At 43.4% G+C, this 23,633-nt stretch overlaps 1 protein-coding gene across 2 annotated transcripts; it reads right to left on the reverse strand.

The window, feature by feature from the left end:
- Nucleotides 1-824: 824 nt before the first annotated feature.
- Nucleotides 825-21,245, reverse strand: LOC118370931 (PHD and RING finger domain-containing protein 1-like). Of its 2 annotated transcripts, none has more exons than XM_035756161.2 (19): nucleotides 21,085-21,245; nucleotides 19,933-20,105; nucleotides 19,707-19,811; nucleotides 19,371-19,567; nucleotides 19,003-19,086; nucleotides 18,599-18,732; nucleotides 18,301-18,392; nucleotides 17,995-18,152; nucleotides 17,358-17,493; nucleotides 17,157-17,272; nucleotides 16,851-17,044; nucleotides 16,496-16,624; nucleotides 16,251-16,396; nucleotides 10,139-11,849; nucleotides 8,703-10,003; nucleotides 8,334-8,410; nucleotides 5,671-5,859; nucleotides 5,138-5,266; nucleotides 825-3,217 (listed from the first exon to the last, which is right to left on the reverse strand). In XM_035756161.2, the coding sequence occupies exons 2-19, from the start codon at nucleotides 20,018-20,020 to the stop codon at nucleotides 3,068-3,070; spliced, it is 5,136 nt and encodes a 1,711-aa protein (XP_035612054.1). In that variant the 5' UTR covers nucleotides 20,021-20,105; nucleotides 21,085-21,245; the 3' UTR covers nucleotides 825-3,067. The 2 variants fall into 2 exon arrangements, with proteins under 2 accessions (XP_035612054.1, XP_035612053.1); XM_035756160.2 differs by having other exon boundaries at nucleotides 17,980-18,152.
- Nucleotides 21,246-23,633: the final 2,388 nt, after the last annotated feature.

Below are 23,633 nucleotides of genomic sequence, written 5' to 3' on the forward strand. Positions count from 1 at the left end.
TAAAAAAACAAACATGCAGAAAACCAATTGCTTTCATCTAGGAATGATTTTCACTGCTAGTAGTATGTCAGTTTTATAAAGTTGTCATGCTTCGGGTTGACTTTAGCCTTGAATAAACAATTTGAGATGCATAATACCCTGGGATTTCAATGGTGAGAAATAAAATGAATACCAATAAAATGATTTTATTACAGATTGTCCCAGATATGTACAGTCGAGTTGGACCTCCAGGCCCAGTAAGACAGTCAAGGCAGTAAGTATAGCACAGAGCAGCCAGAGGGGGAGAGAACCCTCTCCACTGGCTCAGAGCAAACCATTACTCAAACTTACAGCAGAGTAGGTGAAAATTCCAGTCTTAAAATGAATTCCTATGGAGAAGTAATGGCTGCTTTAAAGCTAGAATGTACAGTTGGCTGCTTGGACTGACCATATCAAAATTAGTTTTAACCATGAGGCTATACAGTGTTTGCTTATATTGGGTTCTGATGGGGTACAACAGTTGGACTAAGCTCATGAGGCATTTAAGTTATATTCAAGAATCAACGGGTACATATAAATTTAAGTCCAAAAACAAATGTAGCAACTGAAGATTCTAGCTTTAACATTTGACAGGACTTTAACTTAAATTAATATAACCCCCAGCCTTATCATTTCATCACAGTTTGAGATTAGCTACTTCTGTAAAGAATGGTAATATCCTGTTAAATATGGTATTATGTTAGTGGGTTCCTTTTCCAAAATGTTGCCCATTCAGTCACAAAATATATCTTCAGCCCACCCTTACATTTTGCATGTTAGTAAAACATGAACACCACAAAAAAAAGTAAATTGGGACAAAAATGTATTTTATTTCATCATTTTGTGTTCCCTCTGAAGCACTTGCCCAAGGAGATCAAGTAATGAAGGAGAAAAAACCAAATACATTTAACTCAAGCACCTCCTTTCCCCACTCCTCTCAAAAACAAAGTACGTAAGCTCAATTCCAATCAACCCCTAGACACTTCAAGTAGATCTGAAAGGATCAGATACTGCAGGTACAGTATACACAATTTGGTAGCAACTCCATCTGGCCCTCTGATACACCAATCCAATCCTTTTAGGTCTACAGAAGTGCCAAGCAGATATAATCTAGGGATCGATTTGAAATGTGAATATAGGTGCAGGACAAGACAGGTGCCCAGTCCAAGGCAGGTCCACACACATCCATTCTACTACACACACAGAATGGGAACATGCCAACGCCAAAATTGAAAAGATAGGGGGATATTCTTTAACGCACTTTTCTACAAATAAACTTTTAGAGGAGATCTAGAGGAGTCTTTGAAAATAAGTAGAGAAGGCCAACCGTTTTCAGGTACAGTTGTAAGTATTCATTAGCAGGAAGGAAGTGAACCACTTCCAACCAATGAGAAACAGTGATTACGGATGGCATGAATTGAACACCGTATGACTAGGGCCAGGGGTTTCTCCCACCTATGACACCTGACTAGGAAATCCTTTGGCCCCTTGTTAAGAGTGTTTGTCATGTCGTTACCAAAAACATCCTGGCCTTGACTAAGATTATGGACTATTACTTGATTAACAATTTCTAAGTTCGTAACTACGGCAATATTTGCAAGGACTAAAACAAATCTAGTTTGTTTGTGACAAAGAACAAACTCTGGCCGACCAGTGTCAAGAATAAGGGTTATTGCACATTATTCAAACTGGAAAATAAGATTTTGGAATTAGTCTTTCAGAAGAAACGTGAGCAACTAGTTGAGTTCATAACCAAGTGTGAATGTGTGAAGAAATGGGAAAAACATTGATTAGGTTGCAAGACAGGCATGATATGCTTTGTCTTATGACTTGTTAGCCTGCTACAAATATACAACAGAACTAGCCAATTGATTCTAGATGAAACGTTAAATGAAGAGAATACAGGTGAAGGTGCAGTATTCACAAAACTTATATAAACTCCAGTGTCTGCTGGTTTTCACTTATCATAGGCAAATGACTGGTCAATTGATCATTTAAAGCTGATGATTGCAGTCACCTCACCTGGTTTCCTGTCTTAATCAAAACCTGATGAAAAGGTAGGATTAAAACCAGTAGACACTTTGGGCCGAGTCCAAACTTAAGAAAATTCACAACTCAAACTTTCTCAACAAACATGCATTGATTATCAATGGGAGATTTGAGGAAGTCTGAGTTGTGTGCCCTCATCTCAAGTTAGTATTCTGCCAATAGAGACCAGAGGAGCGTTGACAATCTGAGCACCACTGAAGAGGACAGCCACTATGTGCAGAGCCACATACTGTATGGTCAACCAGCACTCCATCGGATCCACAGTTCCATAGCACAGAGACATTCACGAAAACAACAAACTTCATCCAGAACCATGAACAATATACATCTGTGAATTCCCGGTAGGCAGCTAACAACTGGAAGGGCGTACATAATGATCATTCAAAATCAATATTTACACCAAATCTAAAATAATTGTTTCTCCTTTTCAAAAAAAATTGCCTACTGGTATTTTTCTGCATTGTGGCGTTCTTTTAAAAATACCCCTCTACTGCCCAAAAGATACAAAATAAAAGCCACCACTGCTTCTATTCAGACATTTTGCCAGTAGAAATAGCTGCTTCACATTATCCCTTAGCCTCTCTTGACTGAAAGGCGATCTGACTGAGAGCTGTCTCTTTAAGACAGAATCTCTGTTTGCCTCATACAGAGTAGACCAACAAAGTACATCTACATGGTCTGGCCCCGGGTGAACCTGGAAACAAATTCAATTCAAAACAGATGTTTGGCAGTCAGTGGTAATGAAAGTGCCAGACAACATTGGGTGCAGTAAAAGTTACTTGCACATCTTCTTTCAACGAAACGCCTCTACCATGATTTTGTGAAACTGTGAATTACTATGGACAGAACATAACTTTATCGCACCTAAAATCTATGAAAGACAAATCAAATTTGGAGCCACTCTTTCACTAAGTCCTTGCTTGAGTCCCCTACAATCCTGTGACATAAGATAACAGAAATGATTAAATGAGTGAATATGGCTGAGTGCTTGTGGATGATTTCATGGGGTCTCTGGATCGTTTGTTCTATCAGTTTCTGCCTCCTCCTCTCCTTTCCTGTGTTTCCTGTCATGTTTGTATTTGTCCACATAGGCTTTGACCAGGTTGGCCACTTTCACTGGGTTGATCTCTCCACTCTTACTGTGGCAGACCTGGAATCACAATGGGAAAACAAATTATATACAAGTTAGAGAAGCAATTTACAAACAGTCAAATTATTTTATTTTTAATCCACTGTGAAACAAGGGCTGCATTCCAAACACTTAAAAGATACCCCCTATCCTCTCAGCCCTCAAATTAAGTGGACACTTCTGATGACATATCATGACATCTGACGTGTTTACACCTGCAGAACAAGGGGCGAGGGAGGAAGGAATGATTTTTAAAAGGACCACCCTTGCCCGGAAATTCGTCACTTGTTCATCCCTTGATGATTGTGTTTTCAGCCACCGGTAGCTTGTGGGTGCTTTATATGCACTACAGTCAATTATGATTGCATGTTTACTCATATTAACTATAGAATTATTAATATATGCCTACTGTATGATAGCTAGCATATGAATTAGCTAACTAATGTTAGCCTGCCTAGCTGGAACTGCTGAAGAAAAATGTTTTATTTCTACAATTTCCAAAACAAATTTTTTTTTACTAGACGTGTTTGTGCCGTCATGTGCATTAGTAGCACAATTTATAACCTTTTTACATCCGTTTTTACTTACACTTGTATGTTGACTTCTCCGTATTGACATTGAGGTTTTAAGTTTTGGCTGACTTTAGCGGATGTACAATCATCGCAAACTGAATTATGGGGTGTTTCAGGCCCCGGAGTGAACATTACCCTAGTAAAACTGACTATCCTACCGATCCTCGACTTCGGCGATGTCATCTACAAAATGGCTTCCAACACTCTACTCAGCAAACTGGATGCAGTCTACCACAGTGCCATCCGTTTTGTCACTAAAGCACCTTATACCACCCACCACTGCGACTTGTATGCTCTAGTCGGCTGGCCCTCACTACATATTCGTCGCCAGACCCACTGGCTCCAGGTCATCTACAAGTCCATGCTAGGTAAAGCTCCGCCTTATCTCAGTTCACTGGTCACGATGGCAACACCCATCCGTAGCACGCGCTCCAGCAGGTGTATCTCACTGATCATCCCTAAAGCCAACACCTCATTTGGCCGCCTTTCGTTCCAGTACTCTGCTGCCTGTGACTGGAACGAATTGCAAAAATCGCTGAAGTTGGAGACTTTTATCTCCCTCTCCAACTTCAAACATCAGCTATCCGAGCAGCTAACCGATCGCTGCAGCTGTACATAGTCTATAGGTAAATAGCTCACCCTTTTTCACCTACCTCATTCCCATACTGTTTTTATACTGTTTTTATTTATTTACTTTTCTGCTCTTTTGCACACCAATATCTCTACCTGTACATGCCCATCTGATCATTTATCACTCCAGTGTTAATCTGCAAAATTGTATTATTCGCCTACCTCCTCATGCCTTTTGCACACATTGTATATAGACTGCCCATTTTTTTCTACTGTGTTATTGACTTGCTAATTGTTTACTCCATGTGTAACTCTGTGTTGTCTGTTCACACTGCTATGCTTTATCTTGGCCAGGTCGCAGTTGCAAATGAGAACTTGTTCTCAACTAGCCTACCTGGTTAAATAAAGGTGAAATAAATTAAAAAAAATTGTACACTCACAAACTCGATCAAAAACGAGGGCTGAGGGGCTTACATTCCAATCTTCCCAAGGGCATAAGGCGAGGGTAAGTGGATGACAGTGTGTCATGAGTTTGAAACACAGTCACAGGCTGTCTTTTGTCATGTACTGCAAGAATTAGTGGAAGACTCAGTTGATTCTTGTAAATCTAAACTCATTTGCACAGGTTGAGACAAGCCCCTACATCAACCAATGAAAGACACCTGATCTAAAGATTTACTCCCATGATAAACATCTTTGGTTTCATTATTATGTGCATGTTCTCCAGTTCCCGTAAAAATTAATTTTAATTCGGAATTGCATACCACATGACACAATTTGATCCAACTATCATGTCTACCTTCTGGACAGCCTTGCGTACGATTTCCTTGTACTCGTCCTTCGTGATGTCTTTCTTCTGGTAGAAGGGTTTGATTGCCAGTTTTACCTCCTTTATGGCTCTCTCCTGCATGTGAAGCTTCTTTATGTACTAAGGATAGACACCGGTGATTAGTCAACATACACTACTACACTATGAAGGGGACTGGTCATTTGTTGTCAAGAAGTATATAAGGACATATATATATATATATATAGTGCATTCAGAAAGTATTCAGACCCCTTGACTTTTTACAAATTTTGTTACGTTACAGCCTTATTCTAGAATTGATTAAATTGTTTTTTTTCTTCATCAATCTACACACAATACCCCATAATGACAAAGCAAAAAACAATGGACATTTCAATCAATTTTAGAATAAGGCTGTAACATAACAAAATGTGGAAAAGGTAAATGGGTGTGAATACTTTCTGAATGCACTGTATACACATAGATATCACCCAAGTGTGCATTGATACATTTGAAGACCATCATGGTCTTTCTCTCAGACTCACATTATCATTTCTGGAAGCATCATCCTCTCCTAGGGCTTCATTGGGTTCCCCCTGCACAGGTTTAGAGAGCCCTACTTGTGGTAGGCTGTTGGAGCTGGAAAGCGCACTGGGGAGCACTAGAGACACACTGGCCCTCTTGGTGCTCTGAACCTTGGGGTCAGTGAGTGATGTAGCACCCAAGGCGGCCTCCTATGGGTGGGAAGGTTAACTGACTATGGGTGAATCCCAATTTGAGATGTGTGCGCAAGTTAAATGTTCACATAAGAATTACAAAGATTTTAGGTGTTGGTAAATTACAGTACAATATTAACATTTTTTATTTTAACTATTGTATTTCATGTTCTTAAGTCACAACAGCAATATTACCTAACTAAACTAAATTACAAGCATTTCGCTACACTCGCATTAACATCTGCTAACCATGTGTATGTGACAAATAACATTTGATTTGATAATAAAATAAACATGGGCATAAATCTCAAACATCTATTGTCTCATCGAGACCTAACAGGAAATATGTTATTGTGCTGTTATTCCCAGCACATAAAAGCCTCTGACGTGTAACATTCCTCCGTTCTAAAGTTTCTATTTCCCAAGTAATGCTTCTACTTTCATTTCACTGTGAAACGCTGCTTTATCAGTTTCAGTTTCAGTCACATGGGCTCTCAAAAGACCCATGTGATCGGCAATGGCTTTACGCTGACAGCCACAACAACTGCTCTCCGAGTAAAAGAAAAGACAGACTGCCACCCTGTGGCCTGTCAGGAGAGATGCATGTTAATTACAGAAACATTTTGTGCTGAATGTTTTGGAGCACTAAATCACAGATATCTGTAAAGATCAACAGTACGTCTACTTTATATTATTGATATGACCAGCCGGCAGTATGATGCTGTGACTAGGTGCCATTTCATAGTGAATTCCATACTGATTGATCATAACCAAAGTTCCCTCTAAACTAGACCCGAGACTGTTATGCAGCTCCCCCAGACTAACACACACGGAGAGAAGCACGATATTGAACTTCACTCAACTTTATAGAGTTTCCCTTTACTGTTGAAATTGTGATCAACTCAACGTAATATTAGCCACTTTCCATGCAACATATCAAAACAAAACAATCTATGCAAGAGATGTTGCTGTTCGCAGAACGCTTCGGAGTAGGTTTATATTGCGCAGCCTATTCTCTACAGTCTACACAGACCAGTGCGGCGGCATTACCAATCAGAGCTGCAGTAGGCCTATATGCAACTAGGCCATTGCCACATATGGAGCTGTGCCATTTACATTGTACTGGACTGTTTTTACAGCTGTCGTCTTGAGTAGATGCGTTCGTTTTGAGATCAAAGCAAGAGCTGCATGTAGCCACGTATGCACATTTTGTTCATATCCTGTCAGTTAGTGAGTTATTAGCCCAGTTATATATTGCTGACTACAAGAACACAAAACGTGTACATTTCTAGACTTCTTTGAAAAGCGAGTTAAGTAAAGAGCTTTTTTTTGGTCTTAAAGGGGCAGTGTTGTATTTAGAGACAGCCAAGTAGCCAATAGGCAGAGGGTAGCATAATGTGTCTGATTCTCTGTAATAATGGTATGGAAATAATAATACATTTTATTTTGTAAAGTTGTTTTCTGCATCAAACAACATTTTCAGTCACATCCTTGTCTGAAGGACAAGTGGATAAACAGGTTAGTGTCCAGCCATGCATGTTTTTTTCTAAAGTCTCATGGAATGTAGGCCTACATTGAACACCACACATTGGCTGCTACTGTAGGCTGAATGATAGAACAGTTATTTCCATGTTAAAATGGGATGCATTTTGTCCATTGTTTTTGATGGTAGGCCACTCTGGTAGACATACATTATCATCAAATAGCCACAGTAGCCTACTTGACCAGTATAAAAACAAACTTAAAGCGGGTACAGCCTCAGTGTTCACAGTAAACACGCTCTGGAAGTTGCACAGAATTTGAACTCAACAGACCTGAAATTTGCTCAGTGTCAAAAAAAAATGAGGGAAAACATTGATCATATCTACACTGAACAAAAATATAAACGCAACGTGCAACAATTTCAAAGAGTTTACTGAGTTACAGTTCAAATAAGGAAATCAGTCAATTCAAATAAATACATTAGGGCCTAATCTATAGATTTCACATGACTGAGCTGGGGTGCAGCCATGGGCCCACCCACTTGGCAGCCAGGCCCAGCCAATCAGAATTTCGAGACATCTGTGGCAAAACTGTGTGACAAAATAGCACATTTAAAGTGGCCTTTTATTGTCCCCAGCACAAGGTGCACCTGTGTAATGATCATGCTGTTTAATCAGCTTCTTGATATGCCACACCTTGGATGGATTATCTTGGCAAAAGATAAATGCTCACTAACAGGGATGTAAACAAATTTGTGCACAACATTTGAGAGGAATAAACTTTTTGTGAGTATGACATTTCTGGGATTTTTAGTTCAGCTCATGAAACCAACACTTTACATGTTGCGTTTATATTTTTGTTCAGTGCACATATTAGCAGGAAAGAAAGGCAGCATACAGCAGTAGAGGCCTGAAGCACAAAATAGTTATCTAGGTGAGTAGGCACGAATGCATATATGTTTCTGAGAAGTAAGGAAGAGGTGTGTAGGTGACGAGGTGGCTGAGCCATACCTGATTGGAAGCCTGGGCGGAGGAGGCAGGTCTGCGAGCTCCCTCCTGTTTGAGCTTCAGTTTGTAGAGGGCCAGCTCTGAGTCAGAGAAAACACACACCTTATGACCCTCTCTGTGTTATGTGAATTAGAGGTAGTTTCTGAACCGGAGATAAACAGCTGACTAGAAAAACATTAAAGGGCTCTGATTGGGCCAATCCAGATTGGGGTAGGCTAAAATTGTATACAAAGTGAATTATGTTTCTTTGTCATATGCACAGGAACACTTGGTGTACACAGTACAATGACATGCTTACATGGAGGTTCACCTCTCAACAATGCAACAATAATAGAAAAGGTAGAATATTTGAAAATGTACAATAATACTCACTACTGCCAGTCTTCTCTGGCTGTGGTCCATCTGGTTCCTGTAGGTTCCAGGTGACTCTCTTCACCGAGGGTTTGGCTTTAACACCTGGCGTGACTGTCTTCACCTCTTCGCCCTCCTTCGCCTCTTTAACCCAAGCCTCCCCTTTCTCTTCTCCTGGCTCTGCTTTCTCACTCTTCACATAGTCCAGACTGTCCAGCATCATGTCCACGTCCATGTCATCAAGTTCATAGTCGGAATGCTCCTCTACCTCTTCCTTCACTGGGATGGTTTGGACAGATGGAGGGGTCTCTGTGAGGGCCTTTGGTACTAGAGGCAGGGATGGGGCCACCTGCTGGCCGGCTGTAGTCACTGCAGCCTGAGAAGGAGCAGGGACAGGGTTGGTGCGGAGTGTTGAGAAGCTGGGGCTGGGTTGGCCTGTGGGGGGAACAGTGATGATGGAGATCAGTTGTTGAGGCAGCTCAGGCCAGATGTGCTCAGTCTTAGTTTCCTTTAAAAGCAGGTATTTTTGTTCGGTTATGTCTGAGGTGGGGAGGGCGCACGCCTCATTTATGGGGGGGAGAGGTTTTTCCGTTTTGATCTCCTTGTGCTCTTGCAAGTCCTTGAACTCGCTGAACATTGACAGAGGTTTTTCTTCCTTGATTGGTTTACTATCCAGTGATTCTTCAAACATATCAAAGGCAGGCAGTATCTCTTTTTTGATTTCTTTGAGCAGCTTCGACTCCTTGAGCAGTTTTGCTGAGAGAGAGGCGTGCTTCTCTGTTCTAAATTCATTGCCGTCACTCTCCTTTTTCACCTGGCAGACAGAGAGGACAGAGTGAGGTTTGAGTCCTGAAGAAGAAGAAGGCATCTCTTGTTTGATCTCTCGCTCTTTTCTGTCTTCTTCAGCCTCTCTCTCCTCTTTCAGAGTACGCCCTTTCTCTTTTATCTTCTCTTTCTGTTCTTCTAGCTCTTTGGAGGAGGTGGTTGAGAAAGACCCTGGTCTGTGTGTGCCCTGTGACGACCCCTCTTCTTTTCTCCTCTCTCTGGACCGCGACCTGGACCTCGGCCTCTTCTTGTCTTTTGACCGCACCTCAAACCTGTTTTTTGACCCAGAGGATGATGGTTGTGATCGTGAGTGGTCTTTCCTCCTCTCCCTGGACCTGGACCGCGAGCGAGACTGCGAGTGACCTCGCTTCTTGGCATTTGATGGCCGACCCTTCTCTCTCTCACTTCCTCTGCTGTCGTTCCTCTCCCTGCTCCCCAGCTTCTGCTTCCTACTCTGGGACCGCTCTCTGCTGCTGGAGCCGGACCCTGACCTCGACCTAAATCAAAATAATAATGAGTTATTATAATAACAGTATATACTAGAATACATTTCATAATTTATTATATTATTATTAAAAGCCCACAAAATCACTGCACACAGAATTTACATTATCACAGATTTACATTAGTACCTGGAGCGCCTCCTGTCTTTGGAGAGCGAGCATGACCGTCTCTTCTTCTTGCGAGACCTCTCAGAGGTCTCAGAAGTGGAGCTGTCTGATGGAGAACAAAGCAGTCTCCTCTCCCTTGATTCTGAACGCCTGGACCTTCTCTCACCCCCCTCTTCTCCTCTCTTACCCTCCTTGTCTCCCCTCTTCCTCCCTTGCTGCTCCGGGGCCTTGTCTCCTCTTCTCCTGCCTGCCTCTGGGCTGTTTGAGGTGGACCCCCGTTCCGTGGAAGACTCCCCACCTTTGGATGTTTTCCTCCCATGGCCTGAGGGCCTGGAGTTTGATTTAGACATGGACAGGGACTTGGGGGGGCTGTCCTGGGGCTCTGACTTGATCTCGGTCTTCACCATCTTGTTGTTGTGGTGGCTGGAAGCTGAGCTGGATGACAAATGATCAGTCTTCTGGCTCTGGGGCTCTCGATTCTTGCCCCCTTGTTCTTTCCTCTCCTTCTTCCCAGGGACATGGCTCTGGGACAGGGGTGTGCTGGTGCCAGTCATCCCAGACCTGAGTGCGTTGTGTGGGCCTTGACCAGGCTTTGCCGTGTCTGCCTCGCTCTTCACATCCAGAACTTCTCCTGAGCCCTCATCCCTCTCCAGTGACACCCTATTTTCCAGTGCCTCAGCTTTCACCTGGTAGATGGTACATTCCTTGTGCGCCATGGATGGTTTCCCCCCAGCATGGCTCTCTCCTTCACTTTCTGAGGCGTTGGAGTCTGAGCCTGTTGGGTGGAAGGGGTCATATATATCCCCCTCCTCCTCTTTGACCTGTGTGTGTGAGGTGGCCAGGGGCCTCTGTTTGCTGCTGCGCTCCTCTCTTCTCCTCTTCGCCGCCTCTTCTTCCGTGGACAGTGGTTCTTGACTGTTGCCGGTGGCAAACATTGCTGAAGCGTTGTTAAGCTGTCGGGCGTGCCACGCATTCCCACTGGCATTGATCCGGAAGCACACTGTGGATGCCAATGCCGGGTTGGCTGGGGAATCAGAGGAAGAGGAAAAGGAGCTGGAGAAAGCAGACGAAGAGCCTGCTTGCTCTGGTCTCTGTCTCTGGCCCTCTGTCCTGCCCTGCTGCTCCACCCGTGGCTGCCTACCCCTGTTCCCACCCAGGCTGTTCACACAGGCCTCAGGGAAGCCATTACCATTAGCACGGCTACTACTATCCCCCCTACTGACAATGCCATTCGTTAGCCCACCACTCTCCCGTTTTATCTTTGGTATCCTGGGAAGCACCGATACTGGTGCTTCCCATACTGGTTTAGGTGCACCCTTCTTAGCCTGGGGCTGTGGTGGCACGATCTCCCTCCCTCTTGACCGAGAGTCTGGGGTAGGAGTGGAGGTAGAGGTGGCTTCCCTCTGGGTCCTATGGGGAAGTTGTACACCAGTGGCCCCCCAGTGGCTCTGTCCAAGAATAGGGCTGGGTCTGGGAGGCAGGGAAGTCTGGCTGTGGCTGGCCGGGCAAGGGGATGAGGGGGTGAGAGGGGACGAGCAGGGCCCTGGGGAGCTGAGGGAGGGCCTGTTCAGGGGGCTACAGGAGGTTCCCACCACCAGGTCTCCGTTAGTGGGGAGAGAGAGGGAGCTGACCGCTTCTGGGTTAGGGGACATCCCTGAGTGGTTCTGGGCTACTGATTCACCAGAGCTGCTGCTCCTACTGCTGCCCAGCCTGGACGAAGATGACACACCCACTACAATACAAACACAAGACATCCATTTACTAACCCTTATTATGCTGTTTAACACAGAATCCAACAGACTTCAAAATGAATGATAGACAAGCAATAAAACTAGGGCTGTCCAACTATAAAAAAATATTTGTCGACGAGTTTTGTCCTGTCCCTGTCGAAATGTTTAAACTTATTTTTCCATATATAGACAGACCCCCCCCATGTGTTTGAATAAAACCAACTATATATGCACTGAGCTTGTCTGATGCTTTAAGCACACTGTTTGATTAAATAATTAAGACACAAATTACTCAAGAAAGAGCCCAATGGTCACATGGTTAAAACAAAAGTGACAGTGTGCCTGTGTGACTGGCGCACGTTGTCTCCATCTCCTCCCTACTGCAGCGAAAAAGCATTTTAGTTTCTAACTGAAAAGTTCTGTTAACTACAGTTGAAGTCGGAGGTTTACATACGCTTAGGTTGGAGTCGTTGAAAAATGAGTTTTAATCACTCGACAAATTTCTTGTTGACAAACTATAGTTTTGGCAAGTCGGTTAGGACATCTACTTTGTGCATGACAAGTAATTTTTCCATCAATTGTTTACAGACAGATTATTTCACTTAATCACAATTCCAGTGGGTCAGAAGTTCACATACACTTAAGTTGACTGTGCCTTTAAACAGCTTGAAAATTCCAGAAAATTATGTCATGGCTTTAGAAGCTTCTGATAGGCTAATTGACATCATTTGAACCAATTGAAGGTGTACCTGCGGATGTATTTCAAGGCCTACCTTCAAACTCAGTGCCTCTTTGCTTGACATCATGTGAAAATCAAAAGAAATCAGCCAAGACCTCAGAAAATAATTGTAGACCTCCACAAGTCTGGTTCATCCTTGGGAGCAATTTCCAAATGCCTGAAGGTACCACGTTCATCTGTACAAACAATAGTATGCAAGTTTAAACACCACGGGACCACGCAGCCGTCATACTGCTCAGGAAGGAGACGCGTTCTGTTTCCTAAAGATGAACATATTTTGGTGCGAAAAGTGCAAATCAATCCCAGAACAGCAGCAAAGGACGTTGTGAAGATGCTGGAGGAAACAGGTACAAAAGTATCTATATCCACAGTAAAACGAGTCATATATATATCGACATAACCTGAAAGGCCGCTCAACAAGGAAGAAGCCACTGCTCCAAATCCACCATAAAAAAACAGACTACGGTTTGCAACTGCACATGGGGACAAAGATTGTACTTTTAGGAGAAATGTCCTCTGGTCTGATGAAACAAAAATAGAACTGTTTGGCCATAATGACCATTGTTATGTTAGGAGGAAAAAAGGTGAGGCTTGCAAGCCAAAGAACACCATCCCAACCGTGAAGCATCGGGGTGGCAGCATCATGTTGTGGGGGTGCTTTGCTGCGGGAGGGACTTGTGCACTTCACAAAATAGATGGCATCATGAGGCAGAAAAATGATGAGATGTTGCTTCAATATATCTACATGACGTCAGTCAGTAAGTTAAAGCTTGGTCGCAAACGGGTCTTCCAAATGGACAATGACCCCAAGCATAATTCCAAAGTTGTGGCAAAATGGCTTAAGCACAATAAAGTCAAGGTATTAGAGTGGCCATCACAAAGCCCTGACCTCAATCCTATAGAAAACTTGTGGGCAGAACTGAAAAAGCGTGTGTGAGCAAGGAGGCTACAAGCCTGACTCAGTTACACCAGCTCTGTCAGGAGGAATGGGCCAAAACTTATTGTGGGAAGCTTGTGGAAGGCTACCCAAAACATTTGACCCAAGTTAAACAATTTAAAGGCAATGCTACCAAATACTAATTGAGTGTATGTAAACTTCTGACCCACTGGGAATGTGATGAAAGAAATAAAAGATGAAATAAATCATTCTCTCTTCTATTATTCTGACATTTCACATTTTCTAAATAAAGTGGTGATCCTAACTGACCTAAAACAGGGAATTCTTAATGGATTAAATGTCAGGAATTGTGAATATGAGTTTAAATGTATTTGGCTAAGGTGTATGTAAACTTCCGTCTTCAACTGTATACATACAAAAACATATATGGGGGATTGAAAATGATGCAGACAATTACATTGATGGAAGCAACAATCTATCCGCAACATTAAATTTGATCCACACACTAAAAAAATGTATTAAAAAAACCTCAGCAACGAAGTGGTAGGCCACACAATCTCGCAGAACGGGACCACGAGTGCTGAAGCATCTAAAAATCGTCTGTCCTCGGTTGCAACACTCACTACAGAGTTCCAAAATGCCTCTGGAAGCAACGTCATCACAAGAACTGTTGGTCGGGAGGTTCATGAAATGGGTTTCCATGGCCGATCAGCCGCACATCAGCCTAAGATCTGGAGCAGTGGAAACGCGTTCTTTGGAGTGATGAATGCTTCACCATCTGGCAGTCCAAAGGACTAATCTGGGTTTGGCAGATGTTAAGAGAACGCTACCTGCCCCAATGCATAGTCATAACTGTAGAGTTTGGTAGAGGAAGAATAATGGTCTGGGGCTGTTTTTCCATGGTTCGGGTTAGGCCCCTTAGTTCCAGTGAAGGGAAGGCCCTTTTTCTGTTTCAGCATGACAATGTTACCGTGCACAAAGTAAGGCTCATACAGAAAGGGTTTGTGAGATCGGTGTGGAAGAAGTTGAGTGGCCTGCACAGAGCCCTGACCTAAACCCCATCGAACACCTTTGGGATGAATTGGAATGCCTACTGCTAATTGCCGAACATCAGTGCCGACCTCACTAATGCTCGTGGCTGAATGGAAGCAAGTCCCTGCAGCAATGTTCCACCATCTAGTGGAAAGCCCTCCCAGAAGAGTGGAGGCTGTTATAGCAGCAAAGGGGGACCAACTCCATATTCATGCCCATGATTTTGGAATGAGCAGGTGTCAACATACCTTTGGTCATGTAGTGTATATATGGATGATTTATAAAGCCAGGCACATTTAACTGTTAGATTATTGATTATAGACCTAATTAAGTTGGTTTTCCCTCTCCTCAATTTGCTTATACAATCAGGCTAAGCCCTATTCGCAATGGGACTAGTATTAATAGAGAACGTTGGTTATGAAATTATTACCCCAGAATATCCATTATTCCAGAGGACGATTCAGATGGGATTTGTTCTTTCTAAACTGCCCCATGTAATTATTTTTTCCAATAAAATGACAGTTATGACGGAAGCCTGGACGTGTTTTTCTAAACGTGAAGATATTTCAACAAGTCGAGACGATAACAGGTTACACTGATAACTCCAGCTTGGCTCCTAAGTTGCTAAACCATACCAAACCATCTTTGGTATAGTGTTTCCATAATATTTTAATTGAGGAAGTGTGATCGTAGGATATTTTAGCGATCTGCAGTAGACGTCCTAAATGCCCCACAGCCTTCAGACGTGAGCTAAACAGTGCACTTGCACTTGAGATGCATTTTAAGGCTATGGATGCGAAAGTTAACTTTTAGGTCACGTTTAGGTCAGTTGTACGCTGCTTTGAGATCTATTAACAGCAAGGGTTACATTGAATAGGTGTAATATTTTTTACTGGTGCATTTGGCAATATGTTATTCATATGCACAAAACATATGAACAAAAGCAATCACTGTGAAAGTTGATGCATATATATATATATATACACACATGCTATGCGCAGCACTTCGTTCAATTTATCGAATCAGTTATTGTTTTCTTGCTCAAACCGTGAGCAACACCTGTCAAACTAGATGTCGATTATTCTGTCTGGAATTGTTACTCTCCTGCCATATACAAATTACTGACATGGCAGATTCAGACAGGACTAAAATGACAGATGTGGTGTTGTGCTTGTGCACATAATTACATTACCCGACCAGCCCAAGTAAAACTAATCCTGTCTGAATAGGGTTTAAGACAAGGGCGGTTTCCTCGTCTCTGCTGCTGCTGCCTCCCCCGCATTGTTCTCAATCCCAATATGCTGGTTCATTTTGCTGTAATGCACAGAGCAACATAGGGAAAGGTGCCAGTTCTACGGCACCCTGAAGATGATGTTTCAGTACTGTGGACAGTGACCATATCCATAAAATAATGGTTATATTACATAATATTGAATTTCAGTGTCATGTCTTAGAGTGATGGACTATACCATCCACGTGGCCTCCGCAATGGATTAGTCCATTGAGACAGGCACGAATCTGAGTGCGACTGCTCGACTAAAGAAATCTTGGTCGACCAACAGCCTATCGACCAAACCATCGACCAGTCAACTAAATGAGGTCAGACCTAAATAAGATGTTCACTAGTTCTTGAATAGCCAGGTATTAGATACGGAAAACAACAAAAAAAATAGCTGAAAAAAGAGAAAGGACAAGGGATTGAACTGAAGAAAGGAAGAAACCCTAGCAGCCCACCTGGTTTGGTAGCCTTGAGGGATCCGTCTCTGTTGATGACCACGTCTGAGCTGTCCATCAGCAGCATGCTCTGTCCTGATAGGATGCTGCCCAGAAGGTCAGGCACTGGGGCCAACGCCGCCACCTGGGGCAGGCTCGGGCCCCGCCTACAATACCATGGCAACCACAGGTCACACATATACCATATTGAAGGACGTAACAACATAATGTGACAACATAACGTGGGAGGAGATGAGAAGGGGTACCTAGAGAGGCCAGCAGTGATTGGTCGGGCCACAGGCTGGTGCGAGCGGAGGGCAGAGCGAGATAAGCCATGCCTCTTAGCCTCCAGCAGTGATGTCATGGCCGAGGCATGCTCTTCCTCCTCTTCATTCCTGGGGTGGGATCAACAACCAATCAACATTCAGAACAGGGTTGGAGTGCATTCCACAATTGCTTGTTATTTTCCGAGTTTCTTTTTCTTTTTTAATTCATGGTTTTGTTAAAAATGATTGTTGTATATATGTTCAGTGTTGTTCTGACATTAGCTGGGGATTTCCACTTCCTGGTTGAATAAAGTACTATGTTATCTTATGGTTGTGAGTTGTGCCTGAGACAGACCTGTCAGTGAAGGGGTCCAAGTCAAAGGGGTCTCCATAGACAGAGAGCGAAGCAGCTCCTATGTCAGCTCTCATACTGCCCAGAGTGGTTTCTGTAGGCCGATACACAGAGGGAAGGGATGAGCCCCATTTGGGCTTCCCTATCCCCAGGTTATGGGCTATACGACCACGAGACGTAGGCTCCTTCTTCACCACCTAGAAACACACACGCAAATACACACAGCCAGATTGAACATGAGCACTCCTATCAATCTGTTTTAGGTACTATACGTTTCCTGCTATACGTGTTAAAAATGTAAAGTCTCACCATTTTCCTTCTGGACTTGGACCTCCTCACTCTCCGTTTCCTCCTCTTCCCCCCAGTGCCTGCAGCTTTGCCCTTCTCACCCGATGACCTCTTACTACTGCCTTTCCTGCGCTTCACTGTGGGCACAGAGCAAATGCATCTATTTTAACAACCCAGATAGGCTGTGTATGTGTGGGTGTGTGTGAGAGTGCGTGTGTTCACCTGTCCTGCGTCGTCGGCTGGATGGAGCACGGGGTGTGAGGTCCCGTATGTACACGGCTGTGTTGAGTCCTGCCACTACTGCGTTGATTGTGTCATCCAGCCAGGTGGACTGTGGCATCAGAAAACTGGGGGCAATCTGAGACCAGAGGTACACTGCATCACTCTACTGATTCTCGGTTGTCTATTTTGTCTATAGACAGGCTTTACTTGACATGAACTTCACAGCAGTCTGATGAGAGGCAGCCTGCAGCGTCACTATGAAGAGCCACCTCTCTCTCTCTCTCTCTCTCTGACTCTCTATTCTATTCCTGCATGTCAAATGTTACTTGGTGCAAGTAGCGCATTCAAACGAGACAAAATAACAGTTGTCATTCATCAAATGTTATGTAATACAATACTACATAGAAATACCCACCATACACGTTTCAACCCATGAGGGAAAACATCATTTTTCATTCTGTATGTACATTATCATGCTGCTCAATAAACAATCTTTGCTTACAGCGTTCATATCAATACTGCATATCAGTACTACAGAGTACGGGATGCTGACACTAGTGGTGAGTAGCAGAGTGAGGGAGAACAAAGAAGCCAGTAGGAAGCAACACGCCTCATGCCAAACCTGTGCAGTGCGTGCCTGGGTGATGCGGTGGCGGTTGACACTGGCGCGGACCCTCTCGCTTTGCTGGGTGCGGGCGATGGCCCGGGTGGGGCCCGTTGTGCGGGGGCGGGAGCGACTGGTTGTGGGACGGGCGCTGCTCAGACTCTCCACGTCGCTCTGCTCCTCTGAACCCCCTGAGGAGCAGGAACATTGATGAGCTCTGTGATCTTGGTAAAAGGACTGACCTGTACTGCACAATACCTGTTCTCAGGCTTTATACAAAGAGTATTGTCAACTTTTTTTCCTCAGAGGAAGACGTAATGACTCAATAGTACTGATTACTTGGATGGCGGTTGTTGGCTTGACACTCTGGGCAGAACCATTCCTCCACAGGGACAGCGTCTAGCGGGGGGGTCAGGCACTCCATGTGGTACCTTCCATGGAGCACAGACATGATGGGTTAGAGATTAGGGGTTAACATGGACATGATCAGATCATCATAAAAAAACAGGGGAAAAAGGCAAAAGGGTTCATTTTAATGACCAGAAGGATGTATTCTGATTTGCCGATGTCGTACAATCAGGAATTCATCATGAAAAATCCAAGAAAGATCAGGTGGTGTGTGTAGCTTGTGTCTCACCCTGCATCACAGCCGTCACAGAGCAGCAGTCGGTCTTCACGGTCGCTCCCCCCACACACCTCACAGCTGGTCTGTTCCAGCTCCAGGTCTATCACCTCCTCCTGGCCCTCCTTCACTGGCTTCTGCACTGTGATCTGCACTCAACCATCACCACACACACACACACACATAGAGCAATGAGAGGAAAGTGACTGTCTGCAGCTCCCATGCAGGATCCATATTTGGATACACAATGTTTGGACCATAATGTTCTTTGCCACAAAATAAATCAAATACCCTTCATGAGAAATGCACATGCCATCTGTAGTAGCTCAAAAACATCCCCACCCCAACATGAAATCATGATCAAAGGCAAATATAAGACTTATATTAAACTACAGAAAGTCTGAACTTTTATAACTCACCATTTTCTGCACTTTCCCACCATAACATTTTCTCAGGTAGATGTTATTGAAAACTATTCTATCCACAGGACAGGAGTTTGCATTCTGAGGGAAGAACAAAAACACGCTTGGAAGCACAACATTTGGACACACTTTAACATATCATGATTGTCTGACTTAACAAAACCTCAGTTTATAGGTTTGAAAGTGAAAGCTGAGGTGTGGTGACTCTTGTCCATAGTTTCAGTGATGATCATCAATTTGACAGGTTAATGTCTTTTAGTTCTTACAACAATATCATAATTTTGAGTCTGTACGAAGACTGAAGTGGGTAAAAGGCTTTGACCCCTTGACCCGTCTTCTTGCCCCCTCTGATGTCACCCACCTACCTTGGACCACTCAAGGATGCAGTCGAGGCAGAAGTAGTGTTTGCAGCTCTCTGGTGTGGCCACAGGCTGGCTGTGGAAAGAATTGAGGCAGATGGGACATTTCTCTGTGTCCTCGTCTGAGCTCAGGCCTGCCAAGTCAGCAGACACTCCCCCCACTGCACCCTCCACCTCCTTCACAGCATCCTCCTCTTCATCATCTGAGAAACAAGTATGTTGTATGATCAGAGGTTATGAAACTGAAGTGGTACGTTTATAAAAAGATACTAAAAGTGTATCATGAACCATTACCGATTTTTTCCTATGAATACAATGGCCTACATCTCCATAACCTCTCACCATCACTATCATCCTCCTCATCTTCTTCTCCATCGAGGTGTTCTTCCTCACCACTGTCAGAAGCTACCTCCTCAGATTCCTCCCCATCATCATCTGAGTCTTCATCTGGATGTTGATAAAGAAAAGTGGATGTACAGCCTTACAAAGTTAGCTCTCATATTATTTCCAATAGTACTAAGATTCACTCATTAGGCTATTCATAAAATGTGGGGAAACGAGCCCATACCTGAGATTGCCCACAATGCTGGCCTTTTCCCTTTTCCGTGGGTAGCATTCCGGTTGATCAGCTCATCCTGGCTGTCCTCTTCGTCCATGGCTGAACATCAGAGAGCCTCCAGCACCAATATCTTGCTAAATCCCAAAGGCTCTGCTTAAGTGAGACTTATGAATTGTCAGTAGCTGGAAAATACATGACATTTAAATGAGTGCCACAGCTCTTCACCTGGTCCACCGCAAACAAAGCTTTCCTGTGTACTCAGTATTGACACCTGCTACAAACAAGGACGCTTGTAGAAATATCAGACTAGCACTTCATTTAAATAGCGGTATGTGAAGGAGGTATATGAAAATCAGCTAGCATGTCACAAGTCAAGTGCTACTTGAAGTGGACAGCTAGTTAGTCCATTGATAAGAGATTTAACACAAAGGTTAAAGTCTGCCAGACATAAATAACAAGCAGACTGACAAACGAGGTAAAAATGTATACCAAGTTCTCGTTTTCAAGATTATAGTAACTGTTTAGCTTAACTAGCTAACAACTGTTGCTGCTTCAGTTTCCTCAACAACAAACACGCTGCGCGACTGTGGTGGTGCGCTGCTGTGCATACATGCTGGCTAAAAGAGTTGCCTGTTGTTAATAGGTAAACTTAAATACGCTTCGTTACCTAACTACTTACCTTCTTGCAAATAAAACGTGCAATTTATGGAATATTCTTAGCTAGCTATGCAACACTAGCTAGCAATGCATGTTAGCTAGATATCTGCATTGTTTTGGAGAATAACCTGCTAACGTTAGCCTGCTAGCTAGCTAACGTTACCATTATTAGCTTGAGTCTAAATATAACTTGCAAGCTCGTTATCTTCGGTGCATGTGACATTCTTATATTATAATGTTGGTACATTAACAATTTCTCATTATTTAGGTATACTGGGGCGGCAGGTAGCCTAGTGGTTAGAGCGTGGGCCAGTAACATGAAGGTTGCTTTGATCGAATCCCCTAACTGACAAGATAAACATGTGTTGTTCTATAGCTGAACAAGTCAGTTAACCCACTGTTCCTAGGCCGTCATTGTAAATAAGTTTTAGTTCTTAACGGACTTGCCTAGTTAAATAAAAAAATAAAAAATACTTCGAACATGCAAAGTGTGTTTACACCTACCCTAAACAGTTGTGATTGACATGTTTGGCGTAATTTCTCAGTCCACGATTTTTCTTGAGTGACATCGCTGGCTGGAGAGACGGAAATGGCCGAACGCACTCTTCTTCGTCTTTGGGATTGAGCTGGTGGATCGCATACCCCACCACCTACTGTACTGGAGTGTGAGGCCAATCACAGCCTACCTACATTAAATTATCTTCATTATTTCTGTTCCTCTAAGGAAGTGAAATAGAGCCCTAGACAACACTTCCCTCCCCTTTCCTCCCCTCACTACACCACCCAAACCCCTAACCCTTTCACATAATCTCTCCCTATCACACAGTTCACAAAATGTCAACACATGCTCCACCTTTTCCTCTGATAAACACCCATCACACAGACTTGTTTCATGTCTCCCTACCATCCAAAACGTGGCATTCAAACCTGTGTGGCCAAACCCTAGTCTATTCCACACAACGTCCTCACTGCTACATCACATTCTCCCCACTTCTTCCTTTATTGGCCGGTGCATGCAATACAATTGCCTCCTTTGACTACTTGCATCCCACTCCCTTTGCCAAAGATCGAGCCCTTTTGCCCAGCTCAAGGACTTGAGTTCCCTGCGTACCAGGTGGACCTGAATATCTACCCCCTCTCTCCTCACAGAACTCTTAATGTCATTAACCATTTTTTTTAATGACAGGAAATTCGCTTTAAACTGATTTTTTTCTCACAACCTCATGGCAAAATGTGTAGAATAGCAGGAGATTAGCTCTAAAACTGCCATTTTTTTTTTATTATCTCTGCCGCATAGAAAAAATGCTTTATAAAAAAAAAAATAGTTGGGGGGGGCGTCTTGCTCGTACCTTCCGGGGCCCTGAGAAACTGCGCTATGCCACTACCTATGCTAACCATTATGCTGCCTATTAGGCTAGCTAGTTTTCGGTTACCCATGCAAAGTCATCCAATCGTACAACTGTACTGTAGGCTGTGTGTAGCCGGACTGATAATAAGACTAATAATGGGCATTCCGGTTCCCTACGTACTGTGTGGCTCTGCCGCTCTCTGCTGGTTGAAGTAAAAATGACGTATTACCTGGACGGGCCTGTTACATAATAGGCTAAAAGCGTAAGACATTCCTGCTTAATTGTTGCTTTGTATCGTGTAATAATTTGTCCCTGTATCCGATTGTATCCAATCAAGTAAATGGTACGGTCTGGCATTTTCGACCAGACAATATTATGTTCCTTTGATGTTGATAGCTTTGGCTTCGACTTCAAACAGGTCACTTGGTAATGTTATTGAACCCGCGCGCCAGTATCAATAAAGCTTCAGACACACACAGCACTATTTAAATATGTTTTTATATACACCGAATTATATGGTTGAATGAATAATGCAAATAGTGTCACGATTAAGAGAAAATTGTGTGAATGAAATGTATTCTGATTAACCCGCCTGAGTTGCCTCTCACTACCCCACTGACCAGACCACTGTGATCTGGTCGGACCAGACAGTACAGTAGTTAGAGGAAATGTGGGAATATTCAAGCTAGAAATATGTGTACAATTATTGCGATTATGAAGAGAATTGTCAACAGGGGAGGGAAGTACTAAGAAAACGGTAATATAATATATCAGAAAAATGTGAGTATCAATCTGTTTAAAACGTGTATTGAGTGTCGGGCAATTGTATCTGACATGGCACTTTGCGTCTTGCAGGGCATCTAAATAATTTAAGATGCTCCGTAACGCGCCTTGAATACTTCATGATTGCATTACCACATTAGTCTAGAATATATCATACAGTCTGTGCCATTCGCGCTCTCTCGTTCTGGCCTCCACTACTGTAATGCAGCAGCATCCTTGGTACGTGCACAACCACACTCTCCTCATGGCAACACCGATCACAAGCGAACAGAGTTCAACCACTTTCAGTAGTAGAACGGGTAGAGCTCTCTTTCTCAAAACTGGTTAAATACACCTCCCTTGACTCAAGTGACCAATGTTGCATCACAGTTCGCCCGATTTTTTTCACTGGGGGAATCTAGTCGTGAAAGCCTTTCTGATTAATGTTGCCGATTGCAGGACATGTATGTCGTGGAAATGGTTCATTCCTAATGTAAGACGTGCAGAAATGAACGCGCCGCAACCCAACTATAACTCAGGAAATCCACCAAACCCATTGGTGGTGTTAAGCACACCCCTTGGAGCTGTAATTCGATGGTTGTCTATTGGACGGCCTGTACAGTGGGAATATGACTGCCCACTGGCTTTACGAGACGCCAGTATCTGTTTGATTTGCATATGCAGTTCAGGTTGCAGATGCAGGGGAGATGGCATGGTTGGGGTGGCGCAAGTGGACTGAACTTCTGCGTTTGTCTAGGCCACACTGCTATTCTTTAAATGCACTTCACTTTAATGAAATATTCTACCTTCTTTTTCAGAAAACAGTTACAGTGTTTGCATGCATTAAAGTGTAGCACTCATCAGAGCTATTGGAGTTATTTTCTGTTACAAATGACCTGTTCAAAAATAAAACTTGGGAGATTGGTGAGTAGGCTATATTGT

Source organism: Oncorhynchus keta, chromosome 22 (assembly GCF_023373465.1).
Source record: "Oncorhynchus keta strain PuntledgeMale-10-30-2019 chromosome 22, Oket_V2, whole genome shotgun sequence".
In the NCBI taxonomy this organism is placed as follows: domain Eukaryota; kingdom Metazoa; phylum Chordata; class Actinopteri; order Salmoniformes; family Salmonidae; genus Oncorhynchus; species Oncorhynchus keta.